This window comes from Mytilus galloprovincialis, chromosome 9 (genome assembly GCF_965363235.1).
Source record: "Mytilus galloprovincialis chromosome 9, xbMytGall1.hap1.1, whole genome shotgun sequence".
Classification (NCBI taxonomy): domain Eukaryota; kingdom Metazoa; phylum Mollusca; class Bivalvia; order Mytilida; family Mytilidae; genus Mytilus; species Mytilus galloprovincialis.
Genome location: NC_134846.1, coordinates 60,105,499 through 60,130,670, shown reverse-complemented (window position 1 = coordinate 60,130,670; position 25,172 = coordinate 60,105,499). Strand labels below are relative to the sequence as shown.

The 25,172-nt window shown below is 31.7% G+C and overlaps 1 protein-coding gene and 1 long non-coding RNA gene across 2 annotated transcripts in view; one reads left to right on the top strand and one right to left on the bottom strand.

The window, feature by feature from the left end:
- The first annotated feature begins 1,416 nt into the window (after positions 1-1,416).
- The window catches only part of LOC143045477 (set1/Ash2 histone methyltransferase complex subunit ASH2-like), a 47,744-nt gene continuing 23,988 nt past the window's right edge, over positions 1,417-25,172 (top strand). Inside the window, exons 1-14 of the mRNA XM_076218002.1 lie at positions 1,417-1,477; positions 3,165-3,205; positions 4,647-4,698; positions 5,940-6,029; positions 8,251-8,339; positions 10,310-10,401; positions 11,096-11,191; positions 11,791-11,862; positions 13,413-13,506; positions 14,903-14,972; positions 16,648-16,865; positions 17,166-17,243; positions 17,848-17,937; positions 18,340-18,536. Coding sequence (XP_076074117.1) covers positions 1,422-1,477; positions 3,165-3,205; positions 4,647-4,698; positions 5,940-6,029; positions 8,251-8,339; positions 10,310-10,401; positions 11,096-11,191; positions 11,791-11,862; positions 13,413-13,506; positions 14,903-14,972; positions 16,648-16,865; positions 17,166-17,243; positions 17,848-17,937; positions 18,340-18,536 — 1,335 coding nt within the window. The 5' untranslated portion in view covers positions 1,417-1,421. The remainder of the gene's footprint in view (positions 1,478-3,164; positions 3,206-4,646; positions 4,699-5,939; positions 6,030-8,250; positions 8,340-10,309; positions 10,402-11,095; positions 11,192-11,790; positions 11,863-13,412; positions 13,507-14,902; positions 14,973-16,647; positions 16,866-17,165; positions 17,244-17,847; positions 17,938-18,339; positions 18,537-25,172) is intronic.
- Positions 24,019-24,513, bottom strand: LOC143045479 (uncharacterized). Its single transcript, XR_012968957.1, has 2 exons — positions 24,324-24,513; positions 24,019-24,227 (listed from the first exon to the last, which is right to left on the bottom strand). It is a non-coding gene; the product is annotated as an uncharacterized LOC143045479 (long non-coding RNA).

The window sequence follows — 25,172 nt, the reverse complement described above, 5'->3', positions numbered from 1 at the left end:
TAGTATGGTGTTCATTTTCACTGAACCAGTATATATTTTTTTAGGAGCCAGCTGAAGGACGACTCCGGGTGCGAGAATTTCTCGTTGCATTGAAGACCTTTTGGTGACCTTCTGCTGTTGTCTGCTCTGTGGTCGGGTTGTTGACTCTTTGGCACATTCCCCATTTCCATTCTCAATTTTATTTCAATTTCTATGCAGCAACAATCTGAAAGCACCTGCATATAGAGTATAATATCTCCCAGTTGTCCAGAGTTTTCACATCCAATATTTATTTTTTTCATAGGGAGTTGCTGCCTTCAAGTTTTACAGATGACAACAGATATTTCCCAATTGTCTATACCACATTCCCATCCTCTTGTCCTCGAATATGACCTACCGATTCAAACTTATAACCAGATTTATATTTACATGACCAACTGCACGGTTGTCACATATGGAGCACATGAAATAACCCCCGTTTTTTCAAGGGCAGTAGTTGGGTCCATGCACAGTCATGATGGTTTTCTGTGCTGTATTTTAATTTTTCGTCGTTTTTCGTTTGTTTTTGCAAATGCATTTTTTTCGACGTTATTATGAGTTTGAATGAAGATCCTTGGTGCATCTTTTATGTCTCTCTTATATTCAGCAGTTGAAAAACTTTACCTTTCAAATTGGAACCTGTTTTGTGTAACAATTTCATCATTAAAAACTAAAAGGCAGAAACACGATTAACTTAACTTGACCGCATAGGCAAATGTAGTCCGAGATTACTCTGACGTCCAACGGCTGTTTTGCCAGACCAGCTGGGGCCGGCTTGTCTGGCAAAACAGCCGTTGGACGTCAGAGTAATCTCGGACTAAGGCAAATGTGTATCTTGTGTTCTCAAGGATTTGTAAAGTAATACTATAAATATCCTTGGTGTTCTGTAGTAGGATTTAAACCCGACCAGAAACATATAATACATTCAGTATTATATGGCATATGTCTCTGACCCGACGTTCTTGCTGCTTTGTATTGCAAACGTATGAGTTTACTTCTCTGGTCGGCCTTCCAAGAAAGAAAACTGATAAATCAACTAAAGAACTATGTATTGACACTTAAAAAAAATGAATACTATGTTTAGTGGGACCTTACAAAACATTTAAAATTTGATTTTTTGCTATTTTCTTTTTATAATTATATTTTTATCAACACAATGACATGACACCGGCTCCCCTTTTTCAGTTTTAATAGACCTTAATATGGTACTGAGAGTAGTCTATTCTATTATTTTCTTGTTTATAATTGATATACCATATGGGGCACTTTAATACAAATATTAAACTTGATTTGATTTATGTAAAAATTCACATGTACATTCGGACAGATACATATAATAGTATTGTCTCTGGTTCGGGTATACGGCCTTGGCTCGGGTCAAACCATATTTTATCCTTTTCAACATGTCCAATATGGACGACAAAGCGGCAATCGGGATACATTCAATGGAACAAAATAGGTTTTCTTGATTGTTTATTCACATTAAAACAATGTCATTCACAAAAAGTCACCCATTACCATAAATACTGTGTTTACATAGTGTCAAGTTTTTATATACACGGCAGAAATCGAATCAAACATAAAAAGTTATATGTAAATTAATGACATATTTATCAACAGACAACTCACAACATACAAAACCAAAACAAACAACACATGCAATCTAACATACATAGGGGTCTCATTGGGGGGTTCTGATCATGGATCCTGCTTACTGTTTTGTCAGGTTCCTGTATCCCGCTTACACTGTATGTAAGCAATTCTCATTTTTTGTAATTTCCTGTGTCCCGCTAGACTTCATTTCCCGTTTTCACGACACAATAATGACTTTCAGGTGTCACGCTTACAGAAAATCGTTAATCCTGTGTCACCTTAAGTCTCAATGAGACCCACAGCATACTGATTGTGGTAAATAACATGTAAACAAGTCTTCATAACCTGCAATATTTTGGTATATAAAAACTTTTGCAGTGATAACATGAACACATATATATATTCAAATACATATTATTAAGGCATTTGTGATTGGATTTTAACAAACATTGCGTTGAATGGTGCAGAATTGTCTGAAGTATATAAATGTTACAGTGTTGTCTTTGGTTGTTTTTGATTTGAAATGAAGTGAAAAAATTTAATAAATTTATTTAGCCTTAGGTTGAAATATTTAGCAAGTTTTAACACAAAAAAATAATACTTGTGCTTAAGTTATCTATTCACAAAAATATAACACAATAAACATGTGATATTTCCACTTCTATTGGTATCAAAATGATAACAATCCAACAAGAGTTGACTCCACAATATTTTTGAAAAAATGACAAACAGTAAAAATATCACAAGCGATTGATACTTTTTAAGAAACATGCACTTTGTCAAAATCTATATGAACAGCAGGGAACACCATACATGTAGGTTATGAAACTGATCTTCTCAGCATAATTTTTAAGTTTTGTAATAATTTCAGACAATTTTAAATAACTATAATTGTATAGATTTGAAATACTATAGATTTTCATTGTTTTGTTTTAAATTATGTATACACATAACCTTCATTATTTGGCTCCCCTGCATGAACATTGTAAATGTATGTGAGCTTTGGGCACCCATGGTTAACTAAAAGTCTGACCTGAAACTGTTGTGTCAATCTTTACCTGGATGTTCCTTGTAATACCTATCATCAGGTTTTGACAGTTTCAAAATGATCAGTAGGTAAAGGTCATTCTGCAGAATTTTGAATAATTGAATATCCCATTTTTTTAGTTTTTGCATCTGAAATGTGATTTTTGTTATTATTTTTTTTATTTTTGAGTTTTTGGATACAATCTTGAATTATTATTATACATATATCAAACAAATTTTAAATAGCAAAAATTACCAGATCAATAAGATTAAATATATTATTCAAAATTTCTTCAAACTACCCCTTACATGAGTTATTGCCCTTGAAATGTGTTTAGCAATATCTACAAATTTGTCAATTTGATCCAAATTGAGTAACAAGAGTTATTGCCCTTGAAAGATAGATGCAGAAACTAAATATAAAGAAAGAGAGAAATTGTAATAAGCAATGATTTTAACAATGACAGGATTTACAGCCTTTTTTATACAAAATATCTTCATGATAATCAATTTTAACTGTTTTGTAGAAGTAATCAATCAGAAATGGTGGAAGGAACTTTAGAAAAAGGTAAAGAAGTGATCTCTATTTTGTAAGAATGAAAACTACATGAAGATATGAGGCCTAAAATAAAATATTGTTTTATTATCCCAATCCCAACCGACACTGCAAAAATGGCGCTACTCGTAAAATTTTATTGTCAAAACTAAATCAAATATTATTTTAATCATTTTGGATTTTCAGTCTTGCCAGATCGTTCGATAATTTTTAAGCTTTTTTGGAAAAATAATATTATTTCCCTACCTACCTACCCATACCTGGCTTGGCAGGGTCGAGATAGGGGAAACAAACAATAAATTAATTTAGGCCTGATAAAGGGAAATTACTCATCTGAAATGGTGAAAATTACACTTTCCCATCAAGATTTTTTTCATAGAACTGTAAGTTATAATATATATCAAATTAACAACCACAGAATTCCTAGTGTGCTTTTCCTCTACATAGTTGGATTGCTTGTTTTTTTGTAGTAGGGTTGGTACATTTTGTAGTTCTCTCTAGTTAGATCTCCATCTTCCTCCAGCACATGATATACAGTCAGAGCTCAGACATAAATAAGTCTGAATCTGCTTTTGACTCATAGAGGTCTAAATTTGTAAGTTTTAGGATTTGTCTCCCTTTAATGTAAGACAAAATACGACTTGAATAAGTCCAATATTGTTAAACAAGAAATAATTGACCAGAATCAAAAAGTTGCAAATATCGACTCCTACAAGTCGATGAGTGATCAAAATTGGTTAACTTCAAGACCCACGCATATTTATAAGGAGGTCATGCATCTAAATCAAATAATGATAACATTGAAAGCCAATGCTTTGTCTTCTAAAGAAAAATATGAATGAGACTCTAAAAAATCGGAGATAATGTTAATTAACCTTACAATGCAACCACCTGGAATCACACTTAATGAGGTAAAACATCTGTGTTTAGTAAGGATGTTCAATTAGATAATTAAATATAGATAGCTCAAGTCCTTGTGAACTCTCATACAGGTTTTTGCTGTCATAGGTGGTGTAGTTTGGCCACAAAGTTACATTAAGTTTTTTCAGCAACATAAATAGACCTAAACAAGTCTGTCATTTTCTGACTTAGATAAGTCTAAAATTGAAACTACATTTTTAACATAAATACATGTTTCGACTTATTAAAGTCAAAAACAAAAATAGACTTGTTGATGTCTGAGCTCTGACTGATATAGCAAAGTGTGCTTAAAGAAGCATTGCACACCCTCAGTCAATCAATATAATCCTAGTAAACAGAAAATGAGAATTATTGAGAACCTGTGGCTCTAAATTCAGTAAAGGGACATACATGTAGTTTCTATGATATTTATAGAAATGTATATTTTAGATTTTGGCAAAGTCTAAAAATATTTTTTTTTGTTTATATTGCATATAGTCTATATACCATACTAATGATACTATCTTATAGATGTAGTTGTTTTTATTTGCAGGTGAATCTAGACAGACTGAAGAAGCTATGGAAACAGATTCTGTGTGTTATTGGTATGAGTATAACATGTATACATTTTTAATAAATATATATCTAATAGTTGAAAAGGACACAAAAATTAGTGATTTTTGTTGTAGTTTCTAAGATTATCTTCAATTTACTTAGTTAAATGGATCAAATTATAAGATTTTTGTCCATACATGACACTTTGAGGGGAACATAGAAATATCAGGAGTTCATTATTGCAAGGGCTGTTACATGTACAATTCTTGCCAGATTATTGTAAAATTTATATCAAAGGTTTATATCAATAATGTCTCAGACAAATTAGAAAATCAGATCCAACAAATAAAGGGGTTATTCCCCTTGGTAATATGATTATATGGAAAAATGCATTGTGAGCACCCAAAGGCCTACATTTCTTGAATTTTTTTTAAAGAAATTTATATTCAAGGTTTATATCAATCAAGTCTGGAATGAGTTTTAAAATCAGTGCAGATCAATTATTTTTACAAGAGCTAATTCCATAAGAAATGTAATTTCTATGGAAAATAGCATTTAAAGCACTCAAGTGTACAATTTTGACAGATATTTATGAAACTTATATCCAAGGTTTTTTATCAGCAACGTCTCTAAATTCTAAAACTCAGTGCTTTAAAAAAAAAGAGTTATGCTCCTTTGATATATTAATTAATATGAAACTCTGTTGTAAGCACTCCCACAACTAAGCTTTTTGATGATTGCTAATTATAGGTTTATAGCACCAATATTGCAGATGAGTTTAAAATTAGTGCTGATCTATGATTTCAGAGGAGTTGTTTTAATTTGAAATGTTATATATATTGATTATTGCATAGGAAGCACCGGTACCGAAGCACCCTCACACCTACATTTCTTGCGTTTATGAAGTTTATATCAGAGGGTGATATCAGCATAGTATATGATGAATGAAGACAAACTATTTTTACAGGAGTAATGCACTTTTCAAATAGCAATGTAAGGAAAAATAGCATTGCTAGTAATCCCATTCTTACTTTTCTTTGTGAGAAATACATTTGTATTATTTTAATGTTGCATTCATTTACATAATTTGACAACCCTGCATACCAAGGTATCCACTTCAGGGACTCTATCGAAATGATTCACACAAGCGTTGGTTCACCTCATGGAGTTTAATTTGTATTAAAAGTTTTAAATTTGTTTTTTAGTTATTGCTCTTGAGTAGATAAAATATGAGCATTGCAGGGGACATTGGAATTCCCGTTCCTTTATATTATCAATTTCTATATTTCAGTGGTAAAGGAAGAAACCTAGGAGCCGTTGAACTACAGTGTAGTCTTTGTATGAAGTGGTATCATGCTGACTGTATAGGTTGCTATTTAGGGTAATTATTTTGTATAGAGCTATTGCACTTAACTCTTAATTTAATAGGATAGTTAATTTTCCTAATAATATAAGTTATATGGTTCACTACTGACCCCATACATATGATAATTCATCTGTGGTCCGATAAAGGTTGGTGGTTCTCTCCTGACACTGTGGCTTCCTCAACCAATAGAATCTGATTGCTAATAATAGTGCTGAAAGTGGCGTTAAACACCAATCAATCAACTGTTTAGAACTACAATTTTATGTTCGTATGAGTTAGTAGCATGCTGTCTCTAAATACTTCTCTCTATTTACTAAAGATAATTATTTTCAATATTAAGTGCTACAGTGAAGTGTTTACCTATTGTGGTATCATGCTACTATGCTTGTATGAAATATTTATGTCCTGCTTTTTGAAAAAGTGGCATTATGTTTTCTAGGCTTGTGTATCTGTCCATTTATTATAGTGTAAATGTTTTGAGTTGTTGAGGTAGTTTCTCATAAAGTTTTCTGATCACAATGACTGGAAATTTAGTATGCTTGTTCATAACAATGTGCTTCATACATGAAAAGACTAAGCAGGCGTTCCATTGTATTGTTGCCATATTCATTTCTACCCACATGACTTTTGTTTTTGACTGATAAGCGAACACAAAATAACATTCCTTATCGCTTGTTAATTATCAATTTCAGCAATAAATATTCATGAAGATAATTTTTAAGAACATTGATAAATGATAAGAAAATGTTTTATAGTGGGAAATATTAATATAATATATATAACAACAAACCAAAGTATACAGCTTTGTCTCAGAAAAAGAAAATATCTATGTACCTTAGCCTCACTTTCAAGTAGAGAGATGTGATTTTTTTTTCTGAGACAAGTGCTTGTGACCATCTACAAGAACTTGTGGTCATCCGATGATCCGATGTTCAGTACTTCAGTACTTTGATTAAAAATTATATGGCAAATTACAGCTTTGTCTATGATTTCATGGTTCACTGAACATTAAAATATTTAAGACTGTGATTTTGCGAACACTGTCCAACTTTGCCATTTCAAAAAAGATTTTTAGAATGACAAGTATTTCTAATCAATCAGGACATGTAATTGGCCCATATTTTATGCCCTACCTATGGGAATTATGTTTTCTGGTCTGTGACTGTTCTTCCATCCTTTTGTTCGTTTGTTTGTTGTTTGTTTATTTGTTCGTCTGTTTGCATGTCTCTCTCGATTCAAGTAGAATTTTTGGTCAAGGTAGTTTTTAATGAATTTTAAGTCCAATTCACTTGAAAACAATTTCAGGGTGCACTGAACATAGGAAACGAAAGTGTGAGTGGGGCATTTGTGTACTGTGAACACATTCTTGTTTTCACTTACACACGTTCTGTATGAGCTTTATGCCTGGCCCAAAGCATTCAAAGGACAGGACCAAGTAAGCTTTTTCATCACTTTGCATCTGTGTCGTTGTATTTTAATATATACAATAAATCTGCTCCTCTGAAAATTATTCTGAACATGCATAAAATATTTTTCACTGGACGTTAAGCAACCAACAAATAATCAATCTCCTCTGAAAGTACTGGGCCAATTTAAACAAACATGGTCACATTGGAGTATCTAGTTTAAAAATGTATCTGATGACCCTGCCAGTCAACCAACATGACCAAAAATCAAACGAAAATAGGACATGGGGAGTATAAGGGATGAAATGCAAGTTTTTTCTAATATCCTGAAAATCACTATAGATAGAGAAAATCTCACAGGAGCAGGAAGTGTTTAGAAATTTGTGATCTACCTATTGTGCATTTAAGCAATAACTCGTGACAACCTCTAATAGGAGTTATTGCTCTTAAATGACATGATGATATTTTGACTATATTCTTGAAAAGTAAAATAGAAGGAGAAAAACTATTAATATCAAAATTGATAAGCAAGGCAAGATCATCAAGTATGTAAACATGGCAGAAATCACCAGGCTACTCCTTATTGGAATTATTGCCCTTTAATGAAAATGTTTACCAATTTTTGTTTGTTTGTAAACCTAAAAGAAGATCAAGAAAAACTGTAGACCAAAAAAATGATCAGCAATGCAAGATCAACAAAAAAGAAATTTTTGTCATTAATTCTATTCAAACAACTATGTTATAGAGTGTCTATTGTTCATGATGCACATAGAGTTGAGTGAGGGACATAGGCTCTTTAGAGTCTCTAGTTTATATTTTATCAATTTCAGGCAATGTATACCGTTTATGACAAATTACCAGTTTTCTTGTAAGAGTTGTGGACAAAATGGTGCGGAATCTTTTGTAAGAAAACAAGCAGGTAAGATAACTGTCAAAGAAAGTAGCAAAATTGTTAAATTTTATATCAATATTTTCAAATGAGAAAATTCTGGATTGATTTAATACTGTTGATATATATGTAAGACTCAGATCGACGTTCGTTCCTCAAATTGACGTTCAAATCTGACGTCACAATAAAATATCCTTCCAAATCGACGGCCAATTTTATGTTTATCAAATCGACGTCCATTTTTTGGCTTCTCTTATCGACGGCCAATTTTTAGCTTCTCTAATCAACGTCCGTTTTGGACACAGAATACACAATTGACCAGAACCGACTGCAGCTGAAACTTTTAGACCTTTAAACATATTATCGGTGACAAATAGGATCTATTTAAAAATAAAGTTTTTTTTTTTAAAGACTTACAATATACTAAACTAAATATGTAAACAGGTTGTGATATCATTTTTTTTAAATTTCAGAGATTACATAAAAATAAGGAGATGTGTTATGACACGAATGATGCAAACATTTCAAATAAGAAAATTAACGGTCTTATTTATAAAAAAAAATCTGAAAAACAAAAATGACAGACAAAATCCATCAAAAACTACTGTACTACAGCCCCATAAAGAATATATCTGGGTTAAATGTGTGTATGAGCATACAACCTAGAACAGTTGTGTAACAGCACAACATAAAAAATGCCAATTTCTTGCGTATATGTTTCACTCCAGGTTTAAAAATCAGGAATTTGTTGTAAAGTATCTTACAGAGTTCGAATTATAATACAAAAAAAACATTTGCAGAATTGAATGTAGAATTTCATAGTGTAAAATAAGTGACAGTGGATTATGAAATTATTTAGTTAAATCAAATAAAAGTAGAAAAATTATGTTTTTATTCATTTGATCATTAAACATATTTGTTTATCTTATTTAATTAGCACTTAAAAGTCAAATAGCTGTTTCAATGTTATATTTTCATTATTTTGTCAAACACGACTTTATGTCAACCCTGGTAATTTGAATACGAACCACGAGTGTGGTTTCAATGTTATTGTCCTTTCCGATGAAAAAAAGGTTTATAGTGTATCGGTTTGTTTCTTCAACTAATTTATTTATGAAATTTTAATCAATAATTAAACTAAAGAGATCTATCATCACTGGATTTTGTCCAACGGCAGAGTTTTAACTTCTTTACAGCATCAAAAGCAAGACCACGTGTATCCAGGTTTCCAAGTGTTAAATGTCACTATTTTTTCGTCATTTTCACGATCATCCTCATCAAAACATAAATCCTTTATTACAATCATCATTTAGAATTATTTCTTCAATACAATCACGATTTTCAGGGTCTACTTGCTATAAAAACGCATCTCCGTCCGCTACTTCTTTTTGACGAATTCCATTGTTTCAAACTCGAATGTAAACAAAATACGGGGTCAATTATGTCATCAAAATAATTTTAGAATGGAATGCTGGAAGCAACCAATGAAAACATCTTTCTACGGGGAAATCCTTCTTCTGACGTAATATTGACTAAAAATAAGAATAGCTGCGTGATTTGATCGGCTATAACTCGAAACCTTTGCCTTGTATAGAAAGTCAATATAGCGACGACCAGCAATGAATGAAACTACTGGAAGTTATCAATATATCGACGACCGGCAGTAGAGTAAAAATATACAGGTTGTCACTATATCGCCGTCCTGCAGTACTAGGGTTATGAAACTTACATAAATAATAACTGACTTCTTGTAAAAAAAAAAAGGTAGGGATGTGATAAAGCGTGTGATAAAGGGTATGATAAAGGGTGGGCATCGAAGTTGCGGGATATGGATACTACAGCAGGCTATTTATCAAATATTCAAAACTATTGTATAGGGATACAGTATAACAGATGGTCATAACCAATACAATATAAGAATATAAGGAAATGAATAACAGTGAATAATTATAGATACATGTGTATTCATCAAGTTTATTGTATATTACTTTGTTTTGTAGGTTTTCCACAGATTTGTTGCACAGCAATAGCTAATTTAATGTGCCAAGCTAGAGCAAGGGGAGACAATGATGGCAGTTTCTGTAAAGATAAGGTATAAATAATGGGGTTGATTTCTAACCTGTTGTAAAGTCATTTATTTTCTTGGATATCAATTTTATTGGATTGAGCTCATTTTCCATTTTCTGTGATATTTGATATTGTGGTCTTTGCAAAGTCTGCATACAGGCTTATAGAAAATTTGTACTACATGAAATATTTAAATTTAATTTTAATTATACCTGTGAACTCCAAGAATTTTTTTATACCACAAATAATAATGAATATGCAGTATCTTAAAAGGAAAAAATAGGCTGGACACTACACACACATTATTTAAATTACGATGTATCGTCTGAAAAAGTAAGAAATTTTAGTTCAGAGATGCATATCTCCCTAATTTACAACTATAAATATGAGGTATGAATTGGTTCAAAGTAGAAACTAATTTCTGTCACAATGAACTCACAGCATTCAACCAATCTTATAAATGTCTCAAAAAATTGTAGTTACTTTTGTAATCATGAAATCTCTCATACAATGATCTGTGTAGACAGAGGAGTTTAAGTTTGTTGTTACACTACAATTTTTTTTTAGCAGTATCGAAAATAAAGAAGATTAATTTTTGCAATTAAAATGATAGGAACCTCAAAATATATCATGAAATTGCAAAGCAAGTCTCTCTATATTGCAAATCACTGCCTGTATTGTTCCAACAAAACTAACAATGCTATTAAAATTGTTTTCAGGACATTATTCCGTATATAGATAAACAGTGGGAAAACCTAACAACAATGCCAAGAAGAATAAAGCTTACATGGCATACAACAGTAGCTAAAACTTTGGTAAGATAATTAAAGAAAAGGCTCTTTTTTCAATACACAGAAATTTCAAGACAACATAAAAAGATAACCGTAATCACATAAAAGACACCAGACCAAACAACAACACATAAGACAATAGTAAAGACAAGAAAAATAAATTCATTTGTTTCAATTTCTCACTCTTCTTTAAAGAAAGATAAATTTTAACTTAGTAATCTGGCATAATTGTGGCCATAAGTTATAAATTCTTTTCTGCTTCTTTTGTAATTTGAGTTGGGAACATGTTTTCTTTTTGGATTTTGTAAAAGTTTCATTGATTACATTTTATTATGGTGTAGAATAGCCATAATATGTGCTGGCATTATAAATAAAACAATAATGTCCAGTGATGACATACAAAAATATCCACAATTCCGAAAATATTTGCTTATTGATCAAATATCGAACAATTAAACATATCAGATTCTGTTTCTACTTTACATTTCATGTGATAATTTTCACTCAATAATTTCAATTTAATTGTCTTGAGAGAAGATTTATAACTTTCTTGATTGTTTAATGATTAGTCTTTGAATTTTGTATTAAATTTTCAATTTAACTATAGATCCTTTCATTTCCAGTCAAAAGAAGATAGCTTATTTGTATGTACAGATGATAATCTATCAGAACAGTATTTCACTTTAATTACACCTGTAAGTATGAAAGACACAAATTATTTACAATTCTCTTCAATGAATTATTTAAGGTATTGTGGCAGCCATCTTTACACATGATCTGTACATATTTTTGTTGTGCCTCGACTAAGGTGTTCTGTTTCTGGTGGGGGTGTTTCAGACCATATGAGTATTTGGACCATAGGCATATGGTCATGAACATATGGGTATGTACACATATGGTCTGACCATACACATATTTTCCGACTGTACGTGTATGGTCGAGATAATTAACAAGTTTACATTTGACACTTAAAAAACTCTTCATTAATAGGTATGACCCTTTTAGTTGTCACTTAATTAAAAAGACGATATCAAAGGTCATTTTATTATATCATAATGATAAACAGATTAACCAAATACAAATAAGCAGTTTCATGCATTTAATTTTACTCATTAATCACAACTATAGTAAAAACATTTTATACCTTTGGTCATTACCGATTTGTGATTACAAGGGATTGGCAATATGTCAACTTAGGAAGATATTTTCTAATTTTCTTTATGAACTGTTATGGAATGTCCCAAGACCACGGTATCACTGCACGATTTCACTCCAAAACAGAAGGTGTAACTGCAAAGGATCATGCACAACCAAGACATACAAATGCAGATCAGATATGGTACCGTGTGGAAGTAAATGTCACCCTAAGCATAAATGCAAGAATATAATTAACAATGAAATCTGACTCTGGCATCGATATTTTTAATGTTTGTGTGGCCTTTGAATTATGAAATTAATACATTTTCAAGTAATCATCATTGTGTTCTTTTAGATAAAGTTTATTGTATTATTGAAACGTTTATAATACATAATACCTGTCCTATATGGTCCAAATACTCATATGGTCCGGCCCGTTAAAGACCAAACAAGTATATACTCATATGGTCCGACCATACGCATATGGTTGGACCATATATATGAGTATAGGCATATGGTCATGACCTTACGCGTCTGGTCCAAATACTCGTATGGTTCGGAACAGGGGCATCAACAATGTATCAATTTGTGATAAGTTGGGTTTAAGGAGAACCAAAATTGAGAATGGCAATCGGAAATGTGTCAAAGAGATAACAACTTGACCAAAGAGCAGACAACAGCCAATGGGCATCAATGGCTCTTTAACACAGCAAGAAAATCCCACATCCAGAGGTGATCCTCATCTGGCCCCTAAATACACCATTTGTGGTTCCTTTTCAAATAATCTCCATTGTTAATTCATACACAACTGCATACCAATATCATTGACTTACCACCAATGATCAGTCAATTGTATTTGGTATTTGGTATGCAGTTTTAGATTTTACAGTTTCTAGGGAGGTTATTTGGCCCTGCCACTTCAGTCATGATTCATTGACTTTGCATGTTCTTTCTTAATAAACATGTTACAGTTATGCCATTTAATTTTATCATTTGTCTTTTACTATCAATAACATTCATGTTTGACATGTCTTTGTGTCAACAGTTTATAAGGCATAAATTAGAATAGTAAATATGTGGTAAAAATATAAAAAAAATTCTGTTTTAGGACTTGGAAAAGATTGGACCAAATTATGAGCCATTAAAATCATTTCAAGCTCTTCAACCTGCTGTCAAAACCAATATTGCACCAGAAGGAACTGGTAAGTAACACATTGATACAGGCTGTCGCAGTGTTCTCCCCAGGATTTTTGGATAGCGCTGTGGTAAGCGCGTGATTTTTGACAATTCTCAGTAACTTTATCGCGGCGCGCAGTTTGTTTCTAATTGATTTGTTATGTGTTTTTATTATATTATACTATTGATATTTTCTCATGTAATGATGTCCTCATCATGCTCATGGAAAATACCCCTTTGTTTGTTAATGTTATTGTCTGGATATAGAAGACGACACTTTTTTTTCTCCATTGTAAATTCATATATTAAATCCTCATATTATCTGTGAATAAAACCGAAAGAGAAGTCTTTTTCCATGATGGGTCTATACCAGACTGCCTATGTGAAGATTTTTTAGCACTAACTGCTGATGTTGCAGAACATTTAGGACCAACAATAAAGTCATTGTCAGCTTCTGTGTTTGGTTTTGTAACCCACTGTAGCAGTGTACTGTTAATCTTACGACGTTTGACAGGAATTGACATTTTTTAGTATAATGATTTCTCAATTTTCTGACCTTAACGTTTTATAATATTTAAATGGCTTCATCCAGGCTGGACATCGTCATCGAGAAAGTGAAATTTCTCAAGTCGTATCAGCTTGGGGTTTGTTTTTCTAATCATATCATCTCAATTGTTTTCAAATGGTAGAATTGCTGTAAACAATTATAAGTTCAAATAGGTGATAATTAATACTTCAAAGACTTGTATTTTGGGGGTTCTTATGGATAGTAAACCCGGCAAATAATTTGTAACAAACCCCTGTGTTTGATCGTTTTTAAAATCATTATTTTGATCTTTCAAAGTCACCATTTTATAAAATTTATTAGACTGGTTCCGCGAAGTTACCTAATGCAAGGGAAATAATTCATTCAGAAATAGTAAACCAGTCGATCACGTGATCCGAGTGAAAAATGAGCGGGAAATTTGAAAAAATTGTGAAAGCGCTGAAAAGCGCAGCGCTAAAATGGCCTGGGGAGAACACTGGCCGCTGAGGAAAGAATCAACATCACTAGGCAACCTCAAAAGGGAAAGAAAGTGCAATAGACAACCTAAATATGAAACAGATTTTAAATAAGACAACACACTCAAGCAGGACATTGAAGTTAAATAAACAGTTTTACTTCAAAGGAAACTGAAACATGTTTAATGAAACAATATAGGCTCAAAAAAAATATTTTAATACAATTAACAGTCTGAAAAGGAACAGAATGATGAAATGCCTCTCAAAAAAGGGTACAAAATACACATGCTAGTATACTAAACTTAGGCCAAAAGGAAAATAATCAGTGAAAAACGGAACAGATTATTGAAACCATACTCTTTAGATGCACATCATTGAGTTATTCAGTAGCAGACTAATAACAATATATTTTGTTTTCAGGAAAGGGTAGAGGTGCTAAAAGAAAAGCCCCATTAGAAAGTTCACAGCCAGGATATAAACTGAAAAGAAGGTATATATTATTTTGATAAATATGTTTTAAGATTTTCTTTTGACGTATGTATGATGTAGAAGTATGTAATAGAAATGAAGGTTTGTTAATGTTCATATAAATGTGCCTTTAATTTGAGTGTCATCTACATTGGAGTTGGACGTATTATGATTCCTCTGTCAGCCTGTAACCAAAGTTCAGATAAAAAATAAGTTACTGTCATTTGAATGAAAAAATATAAAAAATAAACTTAAAATAACTTTGGCATAAAATGAAACTTTGGACATTTATGAAAGAACTGTGTGCAGGGGTCAAAATTAACTTATGAATCCCAGTAGCCACCTGGGCTACTAGACTTGAAAATCAGTTAGCCCAGACAAAAAGTCAGTAGCCCACATAATTTTACTATCACCAGTGAAGCCCGCGAAGCGGGCTGAACTTCCTAGGGGAGTTAGGGGGCATGCCCCCCAAGAAAATTTTGAAATTTTAGACTCAAAATCCTGCATTCTGAGCATACCTGGAGGTGATTTAGATGCCTGAGAAAAAGTTATTTTTTTCATATCTTTGTTGTTGACTTCAATCAAATTTCATTAAAAAAAAAAAATCATTTGCAAAATGGGAATCTTCATGCCCTGTGTACAAGATTTTTTTACATATCTTTTAAAGACTAAAGAATTCTCTGTTCTGGAAAACATGTAGATGATAGATGAAATATTTCATTTTATTTCTATAATAATCTAATTTATTAAATATCTTGGTCGATTCATTTTGCCTATTAAACTACGTACATTTGTAAACAAATGACCCCCTTTTTTCTCGACTATTTCACGTATTCCAAAAGCGTTGTCATGAACTTGATATCTTCTCTGATTTTCTTTTTTTTTTTGTAAACTGTTCAGTTAGTAAGGAACATATATCATTTTTAACTATAAATGTTATTTATTGTGGTCGACAATACTCTACTTTCGTTTTTGACCTTCATTCTCTGTACACCACGTGGGCTTTGAAAATGTAACTACAAAAGGTACTGTTTTCCACAGTCTTAACAGCATTATATATATCATACTTTCTTTTATTTGACTGATATTACTTCATGACATGCTATTGTCATCTTCCCTGACTTTCTTCGCTTTCTTGAAGCCAAAACCGTGATTGCTTGATATTGTTAATGACCATCGGAACACCTCTCTTGTTATCCTTGCAAGAATACGATACATTCCGACTTTAAATAGACGACCAATCAGTGACCTGAATTAACGTGAACTATATTTAGTCATAGGTAAACACTGATTTGACATCCTTGTTTATCGCGACCGCGACTTTGATGCAATACATTTTAAAAAGATTTTTCTTTTTGAATTTAAATTTTTGTCCGTGAAGTAGCCAGTACCTGGAGTCACGGTAAATGGCGGATTTCAGTCAGTCAATAACTTGATTTCAATTCGCCACTTGGGCTACCACAACTGAGTAAAAAGATCGCCCAGGTCAATTTCTGGTCGCCATTGGCGACTGGGCGACCTTTAATTTTTTTCCCTGGTGTGTACTGTTTTATTGATTTTATGTTTTGTAATGTGTAGGTGACCTTGAAATATCATGACAGTTTGATTACCACTAAAAATAGATTGTATTACCACTAAAAATTGATTATGAAGATATAAGTTACAATGTTTTAAAAGTTACATATTTTCTTTTTCAGTGACATAGGACCAAGTACAAAAGTTGCTGTTCATGGATATCCATTGGAACATCCATACAACAAAGATGGCTACAGATATATTTTAGCTGAGTCTGACCCTCATGCACCTAACAGACAGGCATTTGATGAAAGTGTTGACTGGGCAGGCAAACCTATCCCTGGTTACTTGTACAGAATGTATTTAGGGACAGAAGTTTTCCTTTCACTAAACGACAGAGGTATAGCTTGATTGTTCTTTTATAATTTGCTCTTACTCATTAATGCTGCATGCTTAGTGGGAAAGCAGCAAATATCAATTTAAAGTTTTGACCTGCTGGGGAGAAATTGTATAGAAAAATTGTTCATTTTGAGTCAATGTAAAACAGGTGATGATTTTAAAAGTTTCTAGAATTTCTAACTGAAATAGTTTATTTGATATAAGAAAGAAAAAAAACCAACATATCTTGAAAAGTATTGACATGTTAACTTATTTTAGTCAAAGATGGATCTTTTACTGAACAGAAATGTTTTGTTAATAGCACCACAGCTAAAGATATCTGATGACAGACTAAGCGTGACTGGAGAAAAAGGTTACAGTATGGTTAGAGCTACGCATGGTTAGTATCTCATCTTTGTATAGGAACAAAATTTAATGATAAAAAAAGAACTAAATATAATGTGACATTTTTGAAGTGTGCTTGATGAGAAATGATTAAAAGATCATTGTAAAATGAATAGTATTAAGGATTTGTCAATGTACAGGTGTGAATTTAGAAATCGTTGATTGGTATATGCCAACAAATAAGACGGCTTATTGTGCTCAGCAAGTTCCGGTTAAGCCTCTTAGCAAAAAAGGTCAACCATAGTTGAGTATATACATATTTTTAATTGTACATGCCTGTCTGGCATTTTTCATCTTATCTTGTTATGTGGTTCATGTGTAAAGGTTAGGTTGTCATGGTCAATTCTGTCTCTTAGATACTATAAGCAATAGGTCAGCTATATTTGTGTATTGGGTGATTGTGAAGTAAACATATTAGTCTGACAGGATTTATTTTTTTACCTTGACCTCATTTACATGGATTGTTGGTAATATAAAGTTTATGTGAAACTTTTAGTAAAAGACTTTAATATCAAGCTATGGACAGTAGAGATGTAAAAAATACAAAGTTATATGTAAAGAAGAAAGGTCGCTGAAACCACATATTAATTATTTTTCAGGTGTAAGAAGAGGGTCTTGGTATTATGAAGTTATTATAGATGAAATGCCAGCTGACACAGCTTGTAGAGTAGGGTGGTCACTAGAATTAGGTAAATATTGAGAGAAAACTAAAATTGGATCTTGATTTGATTAATTTGTGATTAAGTTAGTGGGGAACTCCTAATGATATTTGGTATGCAGATCTATATATTAGTATTGGCTCATCTCATTTCCATTAAGATTATTTATATCCATTTATATAGTGAGGATTCATTCAGTAATACGTTTACTACAAAATGAAGTGTTTAATAAAATACAGATTTGCTAATGTTGTGTTCAGAATTTGTTTAAATCCCAGAGTATCCAAGAAAATACATATTTCTATCAATCCATTAAAATTGGAAGCCACAAAATTAGCGGAATCCACTATTGAAGGCTTTTGAATAAATGATTATTTTAGGAAAACCTTTTTGTAATTATAGTCATACAGTTCTTTTTGATAATTATTTTAGGTAACTTGCAAGCTCCATGTGGTTATGACAAATTCAGTTTTTCATGGAGGTCAAGAAAAGGTACCAAATTCCATCAGAGTCGAGGGAAACATTATGCAGAAACAGGATATGGGGAGGGTGATGTCCTTGGCTTTATGATACATCTTCCAGAACCACATGCAGTAAAGAAATTAATACCTGATACCTTCAAAGACAGAGTAAGTCATCTTTTTCTCCACTCACAAAAATATTTTGATTCATTTTAGTGCTGCTATCTGTGAAGTTTTAAGTACAGTATCCCTTGAGTTAGTTTAGAAACTAAAACAGCAAAAGTCCAAAGCTTGCATTTACACATGTATTTTTATATTGGTCTAGATCTGTCTATGTAAAGTATACAGGATTTTTATGCCCCACCTACAATAGTAGAGGGGCATTATGTTTTCTGGTCTGTGGCTCTGTTCGTGCGTTCATTCGTTCTTTCGTCCGTCCGTTCGTTTGTCCATCCGTTCGTCTGTGCGTCCGTTCAGGTTAAAGTTTTTGGTCAAGGTAGTCTTTGATGAAGCTGAAGTCCAATCAACCTGAAACTTAGAACACTTGTTGCCTATGATATGATCTTTCTAATTTTAAAGCCAAATTAGACTTTTGACCCCAATTTCACGGTACACTGAACATAGAAAATGAAAGTGGGAGTTTCAGGTTAGTTTTTGGTCAAGGTAGTTTTTGATGAAATTAAAGTCCAATCAACTTGAAACTTAGTACATATGTTCTTTATAGTATAATCTTTCTAATTTAAATGCCAAATTAGATTATTACCAAATTTCACGGTCCATGGAACATGGAAAAGGATAGTGCGAGTGGGGCATCTGTGTACTTTGGACACATTCTTGTTTTGCTTAGCTCCTCTTTGGTATGGATAAAACAAAGTACATGGTCTATGATATAAAATCTTATTTGTGCTCATCACATCTTATCATTACAAAATTAGTTATTGCCAAGCATTTTGTTCACAGCAAAAGAGGGGTATATTCTTTGTCTTGGTGATGATTTTATCACAGGATTTCACTCAACAAAGATATCAATAAGTTCTAATGTGGAAGAGGAATATAATAGAACTCTGTTTGTAATTGTCCTCAAATTGCTTGGTTGGTCTTTTTAACAAAAAGACAGAAACAAAAAACAACAAAATATTTTAGACTCTAAGCACTTTGTTTATTTAACAAGATACAAAAATACCTCTTAACAATATAAAAATGTGAGTAAACAGTGGAAGAACTGATATCTGACAATAAGCTGCATACAGGACGGCAAGTTGTGTTTCTGATGTAAATACTGTTGGATTTGAGCCACTAGAAAATGCCACATGTGTAGTTCAGTAATGATTTGTTGAGGAACCATTAACCTTATAAAAACTTATCTTACATACAACAGGAGTCTGTTTCATAAAAAAATTTATGACTAAGATTATATTAAGTGGTGAACAATTCAATTAACTTATTATCAGTCTTAGTCATAAGTCTTTTTGTAAAACTGACTCAAGGACTTTTGTTAATTTTTTTTCAAAATATTATGTATTATTGTATTTTGTCATGCTTTATAAAAAAAAATACTTTAAAATTAACAGATGACTAATTTTTCATCAGTAATTTCTGCCAGAAAAATACAAAAAATTATAATTGAATAAAATTGCTTTGACAAATTGATACCGATTGGTCCTCATTTTTGTTGAAAAAGCAAGAAAGATTGGCTAGTTGTGGGACCTCATCAATCCCTAGACATAACATGTGGTATTTTCTCCAACACGTATTAAGATTATCTCCTGTATAAAGGAACCAACGATCGTAGCTGATGTATAAACAGTGTATGAAAATTAATGACGTTTTTCTAGCTAATACTATCTCTAACTGACAACAGTTAAATTTGAATTAAAATAAAAAGTAATAAGAATAAATCAGTGAGATAATGATTATTGCTTTACACATACAATTATATAAGACTAGTTAATAAATAAAAAAGGAATATTTGGGGATATTTGAATTTTTTTTAATGTGTTATTTGTTTATTTTCATTAGTTTTCATAAATCTTTTGAATGTATACCAAAAAAATCTTGCATAAATATAGGGCATTCCTTGAAATGTCTGATATAAAGAAGTACCTAAATTGATAGAGAGGAGAAAATATATATATTTTTCATATAGATATCATGAAAAAAAATATTTGATAAGTGATATTGTGGTCATTAGTCATGCTAAGAACAATTTCTGATGACAGTTTTCACCAAAATATGACAGCTTTTTTTATATAAATCAATCATAATTCCCTTCTATTTAATCCTTTAAAAAATTGAAAATAAAATTTCTCAATGAATTGCAAAATGTATGATGGCGATACACTGTTGTACAAACATAAAATCCTGATCTGCAGTGAAGAGACAAAAAAGTGTCATTTAATAAAATACAAAAACTAATACAGCCGGACAGCAAATCTCATAATGGCGTCGATTTTATTATTCTGGTCACGTGATTTTCAGTTCAAAAAATGGCCTTTTTTAGCAACGGCAATGACGCCACGAAATCGACGGCGTAAAGCTATTTTGTGTATTTAGCATGCTTAACCAAATACATCATTAAATACGGCAGGTTTCAAACTTTAACTACGTTATTCATTTAAGAATGAAAAAATAGAATTTCCTTGATTATTTGATTGGGAAAGATGAAAAAACGTGCCGCGGCCGTGACACTTCTCGGTAAATAAATGTAAATTGAAATGACACACGGAATGGTAACGTATTTTCCTTTATAGGGATGATACCTCCTGATATTATGAACATGAAATGCCTATTGATACAAAAACTCGCCAGGTAAAACGGCATTGTGTCAATTCAACATGCCCAATACTAGCGACCGGCCAAAGGGAGATAACTCGAATGAAAAGTCGTTGAAGGGACGGCTGATCAGAAACGAGAGAAAATAACCATTTCGCTCAATTTTAGTAAGTGAAAGAGTTCATTCTGGGGTAAAATATCCAATAATTTATCAGTGTGCGAAGGAAAATGTGTAAATATGAAAAATACCTTGGATATTACAATTAATCATTGGAATGAGGGCACCTGTCAGGTATCAAGACCCAAACAGTGAGAGAAAGTATAATAGAATGTATGTCTGCATTGGTAAATCACTATTTAATTACATATTGCATAAAAATATCTGATAAGGGAGCTACCATTTGATTTTTATGGGGGGCTAGGATGAAAAATTTTGTCCTGCATTTTTTTTTAGGTGTAATCTCTGTCCTGCCTTTTTATTTTTCACTCTGTTCGGTCCTGCCTTTTTTTTTTTTAGTTTATCCTGACTTTTTTTTTACCTAAATTGTCGTCCTGACTTTTTTTTTTTGCAAATGTGTCATCCTGCCTTTTTTTTTTAACTCAAAACTCCTGTCCTGCCTATTTTTTTCAAATTTCATCCTAGCACCCCCCCCCCCCCCCATAAAAATCAAACGGTAGCTCCCTAATCATCTAGAAATCGGGGAAATTGCAAATATTATTACATATTCAGTTTAAAAAATATATTACTACAGCTTCAGAAGAAATATAAAAAAAGTTTTCTATATGGTTATTTTATTACATAAAGTGAGGGGTTTTGGACCAGTAAATTGTTAGAAAAAAAAATACTTGCCCAAAGCTTTGGTGTTAAAATTCCATCATTAAAGGGGGGAATGTTGCAGAATATTCCCTGATTGCATGTGTATACCTCTATTTTGTCATATATATATATATATACTTTGATGGAAATAATTATTTCATGGCATACTTTTTAGAAGAACCATAAATTATTATTCTTGAATACACATAAATTCTTCATTTTGATTCAGCATTCAGTGATGCAGAAACATATTGTTTCTTAGTAGATCTACATAAAAATATATTTTATAAAGATTATGGGTATAAAATGTACAATTTTGCTGTTATATATTCTATTCTAGAATAATGTTTTTAGAGAATTTCTGTTAAGTTAAGACCCAATGTCAGTTATATCTGTGAACTTATTAAATGTTTATTTCCATTCTAAATATGTTTATCTATGCAAGTAATTATTAAATGTAACAATTTCTAGTCACTGGCGATAGGATATCATATATACCCTTGACAATTTTGATTAAAATTGAATTAATCAAAGTACTCTATAAGAAGGCTTTACCAAAAATGTAATTTCTATGTGTTTGTAAGTAGAAATATTACAAAGTAATAAAAATTTAGAAAAAATAATAAATAATAAAAACAAAATCAGGGCTTTATTTCATTTTGTATTGAGAGACTGATTAAAAAAGTAAAATCTATTCCTGAAAAAAATAGATGTCATAAAAATATTGCATTTTATATTGAACTTTGTTCTCTGCAGTGGTTTTTCATTCTAACTATATATTTAGATTTGGCCTGATAGTGACACTGTCATGTGTTTTGTTGTGTGCTGTCTCATTTTAGAAAAGGGGTTATATTGTAAAATATAAATTCTGAAATGTAGTAGTTTAAACTTTCTGTTTTTTTTAAATCTTTTGGCTTAGGAGATATATATAAATCTAAGCATAGAATATGGATACCCATACAGTCCTCTTGAGTCATGTCTGTTTAACATTTAAGATAAACTAAATTTTATATTTTTTTAGAATAAAGTAAAACTGAAAATAGCTTTCTCGCGAATTATATGTAATTCAGTGGGATAGTAATGCATGTACTCAAATTAAAAAAAAACAATCACAACATTCAACAGCTTGAGCCATGGAGTGTGAAAAATAATTATATAATGAATATAACCTTTTTATATAATTCATATAATATATAGTATAATATATATTGACATAATGTTCTCAAATAATATATACCATACGAGACATATGATATATAACCATTTCTGGTAACATATATATATATAGACTGAAATATGTGTAATAATGAAGAATTAAAAAAAAATACCATGTTGACCTGATACATAAATCCTCAATCATCAAATGCAGGTGCATGCAGCTTAACAATTGTAAAAAAAGAATGAACTAGACTAAGTATTCATTCATAGAGATTAATTTACTAATAGGTAAACTGGATACAGATTGAACAATTATCTATGGAACAATTATTGAATGACTGCTAGAACCTGGAAGATGAATAGGGAACAAGCACAAGCAATATTATATTATGAAGTGATATCATCTTCATTCATTTGAAATTACATCTGAAAGCTACAAAATAAGGATCTGACTCTCTTCAAACTGTTTTCCTCTGTTATTTATCTATGATATATCTGATCTCAGAATGTTTACACTGGCCATGTCATTCTTTCACTGATTCAGGACAAAACCTGACAAGTGTCACAATAATTTACACCTGGACTTCCCAATAAATAATGCACTGCTAAAGGGATGTTATTGGGAGGTTTGTGTACATTTTATTACATGTTTAATGCGCTGAATTCATAACATTTGTGTGATTTATATGAAAGTAAAACAAATTTTGTTCATTTTTAGTATTTTTGTGTACTGGGGCATGAAAAGGGGAAATAAATTACACAAAAAATAACAGATTTTGTTCATTTCAAATGACATGTTGACTGTCTTTTCATTAGTGGCAAGTCTGTCATATTTCGGAGCTGTTTTAGTCAAGAGCAGAGCAGTTTCATCAAAAAGAGAAGGGAGTCCCCGCAGGGCCTTACCAATTTGTGATGTGTACTGGAATTGTGCTCGTGTGTAAACAAGGAAGGGTAACGTCATGTGACTACCCCAGTTCTGTTCTCCATGCTCCAGTTTATCAATATAAACTTATCATATTTATTTTTCCTAAGTAAAACGGGTTTGTGTCAATTCGTCCAGAGTTGAATATTTGTCAATGACAGTCGATGTTGAAAAATGGCGGTTCCGAAGGCTGAAAATAAATGACTTGAATTTCTGATTCAACGATGAAATTATTTGACTTCTCATATCTTTTAAATACTTGTTAAAATTATCGTATCATGCATACCGCTCGTGATACGTTTAGTTTCTTATAATTTAACAAATTCACGATTTCCTGCCGGGTCGTCTTCCGCGGGGAATTATTTTTCTACGCAGCGACATCTGTTGACGACGTTCTCTTAAATTATCTCCACTTGATTCTCGAATAATAAATCCGGGTTTTTAACGGACAAATCAGGGATTTGCTGTCCGGCTGATACTTTATAGTAGACATGGTAGATTGATCATATAAAGATTAGTATTCAATATATTGTTCACAGTCAAAGCTCAGAATACATGTCTGAAAGAACTGTGCAATGTTATATACAGCTAATTGAAATTGCTATAAATGTTATATTGGCACTATTGATGGAATGGAAGAAATAAAAATGGAACACATTATATATGCAAAAGCTAGTACCACTTGAATAGTGCTGAATTTGTAAAAAACAAACCTGATCCATTGACACTGTCAGAAGGGAGATAACTAATACAATTTGTGTAATAATAAAAGGGGAGATAACTAATATAATTTGTGTAATAATAAAAGGGGATAACTATTGTTTTGAATTACACCTCACATGTATAGTTTCTTTGTAACTAATTTTGTTGATGTGTTATTCATACATAAAGCTTAGCATAGAGCTTGTTGGGGTCTCCTAAATCAGAAATACTATATATATACCTGATGTAGTTATGAAACATTTTATATGTTGTAAACCGATTGATAGTTTGGTTTTCCAGCTTTGTAAACACTTAATCACCAGTTTTAACATAATTGGGTAGCTTATCATCACAAACTTACATACAATGATATTTCCTAGAATTACTGCCTATGACAGGATTGAATTGACCTACAGAGAACTTTTGAGAAAAA